Genomic DNA, 10000 nt, shown 5'->3' with positions numbered 1-10000 from the left:
TCCTGTTAGTTCCAAGAACGCCAGTGAAGTGAGTCTTCATCAGAATATACTGCGAAGTGACTATTGTTTCTCATCACCATGAGCTCAATGGCGAGATACAGACAATGGTAGAAATAATGAGTGTCTGTTCCTTTGGTGTCTGTTCCTTCCGTTAATAGGTATTAAAGACGATTTTTAGATCTAATTTCCATTACCTCATTGATGTCTTTTTTTTTCTTTTTTTTTAACGAAGGGTATATCATCTCCTTAGATAATTGTCGCTATTGTTTTATCATCATTAGCATATCAACGTTCATATTGTAATATTCATCAATTTATCAATTTCTTGTTAGTTTACTTACTGCCATCGCTGATAGAGTCATTCATTATCTGTCTATTAGCAAGTTATGTTGTAATTCTTAACTTGTACAAAAGTTTGTTGTAATTTTTATTATCTAAATTATCCCCTCCTATAAGTATCTATACGAAAAAGCTGAAGAAAAACTAAATAAATGGAAAAGTTAGAGACAGTATGGACCATTTCAGTGACAAAGAACCGTCCGAAAAGAGAGAGAGCACCAAGAGACAACAAGCAAAAGATAAAGATGATAAAGAGAACAGAAGAAACATGGAAGAAAGCAGCGGCCGCGTCCACGGGTGAATAATGACCTAAATAAACCAACTTGACCAATGCCACTATGTAAATCAACTTGTCCCTTGAAAGTGGTCCCTAGTGGTCTGCGGTTTCAAGGGTCTATCTTTTTTTATTCTATCCATTTCCAAAACATTTTTTAAAAAAGAATGATTAACTTCTCTCGCTCCTCACCTTCCACAGACGAGTTATGTGCGGATTCTCAACCTCTTCCTCCTGCTGAGGTTGGGTGTTCTGCGAAGGAGTGGTAAGGATCTCACACACTATGGTAAACACAGGGTCTCCCTTCACTGGGATCACAATGTCTCGCACCAGCCCCACCATGGTGATTTCAACGCTGGTGACTGGTCTCAAGTAGTGATCCACAGAGGAGTGTTTCAGAGCTCGTGATATGGCTTACAGGCGAAGATGGGCGTTCATGTTTGCTAAGGTCTGTCTTTGGATCATTGGCAGGTCGACGGACTGCTTGCTTTTTATTGATTAGATAGATCTCTCACATGCTCCGTACACTTCCGCGGCACTTATACATCCAAGGCACCATGTATCTCTAAAATCCGGACTGTACAGGGCAATTTATTTGACCTGTAGTCATATCACGCCAATTTCACTCCCACAGTGCTGCTCCGCCAACTCTCACACAGCCGAAGCCACGTAAAGGACCCCCGATCGTTACCTTCCAGTGACTAAGAACTTACACACGAGTCCTTTATTATACGGACCTCGCCAGAAGGTAGGCTCCGCCCATCACGAGTTGCCAGCGCTAGACAGAAAACCAGACGTGCGTTCTTCAAGGTGCTCATCTAAGACCTTTTTCGTTTTTTTTTCAAAATAAATAAATATCTCCTTTCACACACAATGGACATTTTCATTAGTGATTTGGCGAGTGAAAGAAGAAATGCAGGCGATTAACCGGTACGAGAAAAGCGCTTTAAGTGTGAGTACGTGAGAAACCCACCTGTGAGAAGTTCGTGCGTCACAGAGTTTTTATAAACAAGCGGCCGTGGTTCTGGTCGGTGTGATCTAGGCATCTTGAATCCGGGAATATGCTACTCGCCTAACAAGGGGGAATATACCTCAATTTAGGGAAAGAGAAACCGGTTCAAGAGTCTAATTATAGTGAGACAGAAATAGAAATAAGAATCGCCGTGCATCCAGCTCTGTAAAATCTTCACATTACAACTTAAACATTGCCTCTAAGCTTGAGTATACGTCCATTTTCACAAAGGAAAGCTTATAAAGACTTCTACACACCTCAGCAAATCAACCACGACGTCCGTAAGACAAGAACTTAATATTCCGTAAGCGTTTAATTAATCTAACATTCCAAAAGCCTTACGAAGTATAGACTCCACCGAAACCCGATCGACTACCGGAGAGAAAAGGATTCGAATCCTGCTCCTGCGCTACACACACTTAAAAGAGGATCTAACTCCAGAACAAATCACGGAACACGACTCTCACCACACGATACGAAATGAGGACGAACTTGAGGATATATATCAAGAAGACGTGCTGGAGGATGCCATGAACCCTCATACTTGTGCATGACCTCCAGATAGTGACAGACCTCTCCGTTGGGCTCAAAATAGATGCAACACAATAACTCGAGTAAACAAAAAAACAAAAACGAAAAAAAGGTGCAAGAAGAAGGGGAGAGGGAGAGGAGGAGGAGGAGGAGGAGGAGAAGAGGGGAGGGGGAGGAGGAGGAGAAGAAGAGGGGAGGGGGAGGGGGAGGAGGAGGAGGAGGAGGAAGAGAAAGAAGAGAAGAAGAAGAAGAAGAAGAAGAAGAAGAGAGAGGAGAGAAGAAGAGGGGAGGGGGAGGGGGAGGAGGAGGAGGAGGAGGAGGAGGAAGAAGAAGAAGAAGAAGAAGAGGAGGAGGAGAAGAGGAGGGGGAAAGGGGGAGGAGGAGGAGGAGGAGAGGAGAGGAGGAGGAGGAGCGAGGGCTGCGAGTGAATTCCCTGAGACTCACTGGAAAGAAGACCTTCCCGACTGCCGGCGCTGCTGCCAAATCGCGCATAAACACTTCCACAAGACTAGTTTTTGTGGGCCGGGAAAGACGAATGCTGCCCCTAGCACCTCCACGCATTTCTTGGTCCTGTGCGACGGGTGTTGTGGTGAGCAGCATGAGGTCATGGGGAGGGAGGATGGTAACACGGCTGTGCTTGTGAGTGTAATGGTGGCCATGGGTTATAGGGGGGGGGGGGGGTTCTAGTAATGGTGGCCACTGGTAATTGGGGGTTCTAGTACTGGTGGCCATATGTTTTGGGGGGGTCTAATAATGGTGGCCACGGGTTATGGAAAGTTCTAGTAATGGTGGCCACGGGTTATGATGGCACTAGCAACGATGGCCACGGGTCATGGTGCCTGTACCAATAATAACGACCTTCTTCATATACACTCTACCGCAAACCGACACAAGAGGATCTAGAATAACGTCCTTAGTTACGTACGTACATCCTCCTACATAGATCATGTCATCCCTTTCCTGCCAGATCATATCCTTGCGCTGCTTATCACCGATTATGAAAACTGGAGGACGCATTTTCCGGGGATAAGAAGGGACGAGTTAACCGAGATGCGTTTTAGCTTTTGAGACGAGAACTCGGATAGGTGGTCCTCCTCTGCTCGTAAGAACGCTGAGATTTGAAGCTCGTGAGATGCATTCGAATCAGAGGGACGTCTTTTTTAATCTGCTTGCAACAACAACAATTAATAAAGCTGAGATTAATTAATAACAACAATTAATAAAGCTGAGATTGATTAATAACAACAATTAATAAAGCTGAGATTAATTAATAACAACAATTAATAAAGCTGAGATTAATGAATAACAACAATCAATAAAGCTGAGATTAATTAATAACAACAATTAATAAAGCTGAGATTAATTAATAACAACAATCAATAAAGTTGAGATTAATTAATAACAACAATTAATAAAGCTGAGATTAATGAATAACAACAATTAATAAAGCTGAGATTAATTAATAACAACAATTAATAAAGCTGAGATTAATCAATAACAACAATTAATAAAGCTGAGATTAATCAATAACAACAATTAATAAAGCTGAGATTAATCAATAACAACAATTAATAAAGCTGAGATTAATAACAACAATTAATAAAGCTAAGATTAATTAATAACAATCAATAAAGCTGAGATTAATAAATAACAACAATTAATAAAGCTGAGATTAATTAATAACAACAATTAATAAAGCTGAGATTAATCAATAACAACAATTAATAAAGCTGAGATTAATCAATAACAACAATTAATAAAGCTGAGATTAATGAATAACAACAATTAATAACAATGAATAAATAACGCTGAGGGTCTGGACGGGACGGGACGGGCTGGGTCGAGCTGGGTCGAGCTGGGTTAGGACGTGGCGTTCAAATACAGGAAGCGTGACTTTCGAACTCGAAACCGGACGAGGAAAAAGAGTGGAAATTTCAGAGTGGAAGCCGAGTCGTGACTGAGGTGTGAATTACGTCGAACTTCCACATCCACATTGGCCCGAAGGTGACCGTCCCTCTCTGATTCGACACGTCCGGTTTTCTCTCCGTTTCTCTCCCTCGCTCGACCTTTCTCTCCTCCGTCGAGGGTGATTTAACACAATTGAGGAAAGAAAGAAAAAAAAAGGAAAGACAGAAAGAGAAAAAAAACGAAACTCATTGTTAACGGTCGGTTTTCACACACGAGTATCCCCTCGTGTTTATTCTCGGAGCTTTAACTTAATAATAATAATAATAATAATAATAATAATAATAATAATAAAGTCATATGATGTGCTAAGTCCCCCGTTTTGCAAAACTCATCAAGTCTCAGTGTTGCCTCAGTGTTACAAACACAGGGGATGCAGTGGTGTAATCGTTACCACAAGTTCCCTTCACCTCGAAAAGGCCACACCCTTGTGTCCACGGGGTTTCCAATTGACTTCCTTTCTCACTCCCGATTTCTCACTTGAACTCCTTTCGTTATCATACCTCGACGTGAGAGACAATACACATAAAACCTCAAAAAAAGAAAAAAGAAAGAAATCAGAATGAAGGTATAGCAATTCTGATAAATAAATAAAAAAGACCTTCACGTGAAAGTGTCTTCTTTCGTTATCATACCTCGACGTGAGAGACAATACACATAAAACCTCAAAAAAAGAAAAAAGAAAATCAGAATGAAGGTATAGCAATTCTGATAAACAAATAAAAAAAGACCCTCACGTGAAAGTGTCTTCAGAAGAAGGTTCTTAAATCTGAGGAAGGAAGGTTCTTGGGGGTTACTGGGTTCGCTCAGCTGTACGACCTCCTTCGCAAGTGTCACAGGGTCCTTTCCCTTGGCAAGAAGGACTCACAGGACTGGGCGAGTCGGTTGTTTTTCTCACTTTCATTTTATCTTCGAAAAGGTTTTTGGGGAAAAGAAATCGAGGATAAGGACGGCTATGAGAAGGGAGGGCAGGTTGGAGGGCTTTTGTACGCAACGTCATGATGTATTCATAATTTTTTGCTCTCTCTTACTAGTATTTATAAGTTTTAGTTATGAGTATGATTATCTGAATTTAGTAATCATGATAATAATAGTAATAATAATAGTAATAATAATAATAATAACAATCGTAATGATAATAATAGTAATAATGACAATAACATTTGACAATAATTACAACTACAAGGAATAAGTCCAAGTTTAAGAAAACCCACGCACATCACATCAAGAAATACTCCTATATCCTCACTTTCATACAAACACTGAAATCGTAGTAATAACAAACACATCCAATAATAACCACAACAATAATGAGTAAGGACAAAGCTGGAGAATTCGTTCTGTATATTAAGCCCAGAAATACAGTTTCTCGGTTCAATAACCTTTGGAACTCATGTACTTCCTACAGTTGTAACTTAATTAAAGGGATTCAATCGCTTATTATTTCATGATGATAAGGTTATCTCTGTCTACGTCTGTCTGTTTGACTCGTATATGCGTAGACACGGAAGGACACGGAAGAATATAGGAACAGAAATTCCTGTGATGATGTTTAATACAAACATGACCTTGGTTAAGAAGCTGAGCCTGTCTATGGGTGATTGGGAAGGACTTCTACCTCTGTCTTGGTACGCGAATAGAATATTATTCTTTCTTTGACTTTGTCTCTGTCTCTCTCTGTCTTTCTCTGTTTGTTTGTCTGTCTGTCTCTTTCTCTTACTATATTTCTCTGTCTGTCTGTGTCCCTCTTTCTTTCTCTATCATTTTATTTATGTATCTTTATCGTAACCTAACCTCCCCCCCTTCTCTGTCTCTGTTTCTATCTCTCTCTCTCTCTCTCTCTCTCCCATTTCCCTTCCCATTCCCCTTTGTCTCTTTCTCTATACCTCCCTCCCTCCCTCCCTCCCTCCCTCCCTTCCCCTCCCATCCCCTCTTTCTCTCAAACCTCCCCTCCGCCTTTCTCTTTCGTCCTCTGTCTCGGAACCGAAGGCCAAATGCCACATCACCGAAGTACATCACCAATCACCGACACAAAGGGATTGTACATCACCATTCCGAGCGGATATCGTGAAAGGATGCTGGTAGGATATGTCTGGGAGACGTCGGGGTAATGGGAGAGTGTGGAGGGTGGGTGGGTAGGGAGGGGGGAGGGGGGACGGGAGGGTGGGTGGTAGGGGGGAGGGAGGCGAGGTGTCCGAGAATTTTCCCTGAGTAAGGATATATTGATTATCCTTTTCGGTGATAAAACCGATCCTCAGAATTATGAGGGGGGGAGGATATGCAATAATTTTTTTTTTTTTAAATCTTGCAAGCCGAGGATGCAAAAGGGAAGATTACTAATGCTGTTCATAAGACAAAAATAAACCATACGCCAGCCTCCACTTCCAGAAGCCCCGCACAAGAAATTTCCCATTCATAATGTCACTTCCGAAAGCGGGTCCGTCAAAGGGCATCCATCTGGGAAACACGGGGAGCCCAGCCACATAGGCCAGCCACATAGCCCAGCCACATAGGCCAGCCACATAGGCCATCCACATAGCTCAGCCACATAGGCCAGCCACATAGGCCATCCACATAGCTCAGCCACATAGGCCAGCCACATAACTCAAAGCAAGTGACTTCATGCTTTCCAACCCCCCCCCCCCCATGGCATTTACTCCCGTCTGGACAATCAGTAGCATTTCCGAGGCGGATCTGCAGCGGAGGAGATAAGATTAGATTTTTCCAGAAGTCCTTGGGTTGTATGGAGTGTGTGTGGGGGAGGGGGGGGGGTTTGTTGCCCACATCACTGGCCTTCCCCCTTTTTTTCTTTCTTTCTTTCCTGCTGTCTGTCGGGGTCCTTCAATTCCTTTCTCTCCTCTTTCCTTTCTGTAGTCTATTTTCCTCTCCTTTTCTCTCTCTCTCTCACCTCTTTCGACCTCCCTCACTCCCTCCGTCCCCTTTCCTCTCTCTCACCTCTTTCGACCTCCCTCTTCCTCCCCTCATCTCTCCCTTTTTCATACCCTTCCTTTCTCTTTCGACCTTCCTCCCCTCCCCTCCCCTCTCCGTCAACCCCCCTAACCCCTTCTCCCCATCCCCTCTCACCTCCTTCGACCTCTCTCCCTTCCTCCTTTCCCCTCCCCTCCCCTGCCTTCTCCTCTCCGTCAACCCCCCTATCCCCTTCTCTCCCCTCCCCCTCCCCCTTCTCCCCCTGCCTTCTCCTCTCCATCAACCTCTCTCCCTCCCTCCCTTCCCCCCCTTCCTCCCTCCCCCTTCTCCCCTCTCACCTCCTTCGACCTCTCTCCCATCCCCTCCCCTCCTCCCCTCCCTCCCCTCCCTCCCTCCCCCCTCCCCTCCCTCTCCCTCCCTCCCTCCCCCCCTCCCCTCCCTCCTCACCGAGCCGAGATGCAAATGGGATCAGATTCCCCTTCCCTGTATGTGGAAACCTTTCCGGCGGAGACCGCTGATTGCAACACCTGCCAACCCCTCCTTCTACGAGATGCAATTGCAATGGTCCTGTTTTCCTTCGGCGACAGGAATGTGGGAGACCCGCTGTCACTTGGTAATGGGATCAAAGAAGAAAGAAAAGAAAAAGATAAATGGGATAAAGGAAAACAGGATAATTGGGTAAAAATAGAGATAAATGGGATAAAGGGGAAAAAAGATAATTGGATAAAAAATAGAAATTCGTTAAAGAGAAAAAAGTAAGAAAGAATGAGAAGCAGAGAGATTGGAGTGAGTTGAATAAAACGGAGAAAAAGGAAATGGCGAGGATTTCTTGTTATTGGTTTCGTAAGAGAGAGAGAGAGAGAGAGAGAGAGAGAGAGAGAGAGAGAGAGAGAGAGAGAGAGAGAGGCAGCCATTCTCCGAGAAGTAATGAGAGAACAAAAAAAAAAAAAAAAAAAAAAAAATCAATAATGAAAAGGAATTATGAAATGAAAAAAAAAAAATTCAATAATGAAAAAGGAATTATGAAAGGCAGAGCTTCTAGGCATTAGGTGTTAATCAGAAACAGAAATAGAAAAACAAGAGAGGGTGAGAGAGAGAGAGAAAAAAAAGAATAAAGTCAAAAGTCAAAATATGAAGGTTTCTGACACAGCGGCAATCCCAGCATTCTCGAGAGATGAGATTCCGTTAAAATCCAAGAAGAAATTAAAACGAAAAGGAAAAAAAGATTAAAAAAAAAGAAAACTTATTCATTTGAAACATATCATATATATATCGACCATTTCATAACCTTGATCTCAAAGAGGTGACGTCATAAGAACTCGAAATAGAAAATCCGATTATAAACATCAACTTTATACGAGGCGTCTCTCAGCGCGCCACGAAAAAAAACTTAAAATACAACCGCAATATTTCATTAATCGTTTCCATATATGTTGTGTTCCCGCCTTAATATCTTCCTCGTTGGACTTGGGATATTATGCAAATTGTAACGCGAATATCAAAAAGAATATTCAAAGCTTTGAGAAAATAAAAAAAACAACCTTTTCGATGTGAGAACTCCGGTATCGTCTCTCCAACCCGGAATTAGGAGGAGCTCTCGACAACGTAACCCTTTTCTCTCTGAAATGTGTTTGTTCTTGTCAGATTTCCTTATATGGTGTGCGTATAAGCGAGGAATATAATAAAGATGAATGAAGGAATAGGAATATAACTAGGAGTTTTATTTGAATTTGTTTATGTTTTCTTTTTTTTCTTTTTTTTTGCTGAGCTTTTGATATATGTTGTCTCGTTAATTTCAATCTCGCGTGAATACAAGACGAAATCTTTTCAGCTAAACGTTTTTAAAATAATATCTTTACGCTTTTGGATTCATGTAATAAAGTCATCAATCACTCATTTCCACTTCCTTATTACTCTCTTCAATCTTTCATTTCTTTTATGCCATAAATATCACTTCGAAAATAGACAATAATCATAATAGAGGCAAACAAACGGTAAAACGATAAAATATTTCCAGTGTTGATTAATTTTTTGAAAATTTTCTTCCATACTCGTATTAATTTTTATGCTAATTTAGGTTGTATTTGATCAATTTTAGTTCTTAATCTCATACTCATTATCGTCATTTTCATAATAATTGTCATAGTTATTATCATTAGCGTATTGGAAAAAAAATATCGGTGTTATTGTTATTGTTCGTATATGATTATCTTTTTTTTCTGTTTCCTTCACTCTTTCTGTAGAAGAAAAGAAGAAGACAAATAGAGATAAAGAGAATAAAGAGGGAGAAAAAGAAGGAGGAGAAGGAGAAGGAAGGAGAGTGGGAGGGGGAGGGGGTGGGGTGGGGTAGGTGGGTGTGGGTGTGGGTGGATAAGACGGGTGGTGGGGTGGAGGGAGTGGGTAGGTGGGGTGGAGGGTGGGGTAGGGAGAGTGTATGGAGAGTAAAATGGGCATTGAGGTGGAGGTTAAGGTGGAGGTGGAGGTGGAGGTGAAGGTGGAGGTGGAGGTGGAGGCAGGGTAAGAGATATGGATGGGGTAGGGGGAGTGGAATGGGTTCTGGGTATTTAGGGTTCTGGAACCTATTATATTAGGGTTTACGGTTAGGTTAGATTTGGTGTATGAATTATGAACCCAGGTAAGGTTCCGGAGCAGGGCTGAGGTTGGGGGGTGTTGGGGAGTTGGGGAGGGGGTTGAGGGGGTTGGAGGGGTTGGAGGTACCAGATCTACAGTCTTAGAAGATGATGGGAGTAGAGGAGGGGGGGGTAAGGTTGTGAGGTTGTGAGGTTGTGAGTGTGAGACAAGGATAAGGGTGTTGTGAATGAAGTAAGAAGTCGAGGGGAGGGTAAAGAGACTAAGGGATGGGGGGAGAAGGGGGGAGGCGGGGGGAGGGGACGAAAGGGGGGAGGTGGGGGGAGGGGGAAGAAAAGGGGGAGGTGAAGAAAGGGGGGAGG

The 10000-nt window shown here is 42.6% G+C and overlaps 1 protein-coding gene across 6 annotated transcripts in view; it reads right to left on the bottom strand.

Annotated features, from left to right (window-relative positions):
* The window catches only part of LOC122250333 (uncharacterized), a 463908-nt gene that overhangs the window by 13048 nt on the left and 440860 nt on the right, over window positions 1-10000 (bottom strand). The window contains exon 1 of one of the 6 annotated variants that reach the window (XM_043011708.2): window positions 806-1329. The exons of the other annotated variants lie outside the window; for them this stretch is intronic. Coding sequence (XP_042867642.2) covers window positions 806-955 — 150 coding nt within the window. The 5' untranslated portion in view covers window positions 956-1329. Of the gene's footprint in view, window positions 1-805; window positions 1330-10000 lie in introns of those variants that run through there. 6 annotated transcript variants of the gene reach the window in all.

This window comes from Penaeus japonicus, unplaced genomic scaffold, assembly GCF_977035675.1.
Source record: "Penaeus japonicus unplaced genomic scaffold, GWHDUDI00000001_assembly GWHDUDI00000034, whole genome shotgun sequence".
NCBI classification, from domain to species: Eukaryota; Metazoa; Arthropoda; class Malacostraca; order Decapoda; family Penaeidae; genus Penaeus; species Penaeus japonicus.
This window is presented reverse-complemented; position numbering and strand designations above follow the sequence as displayed.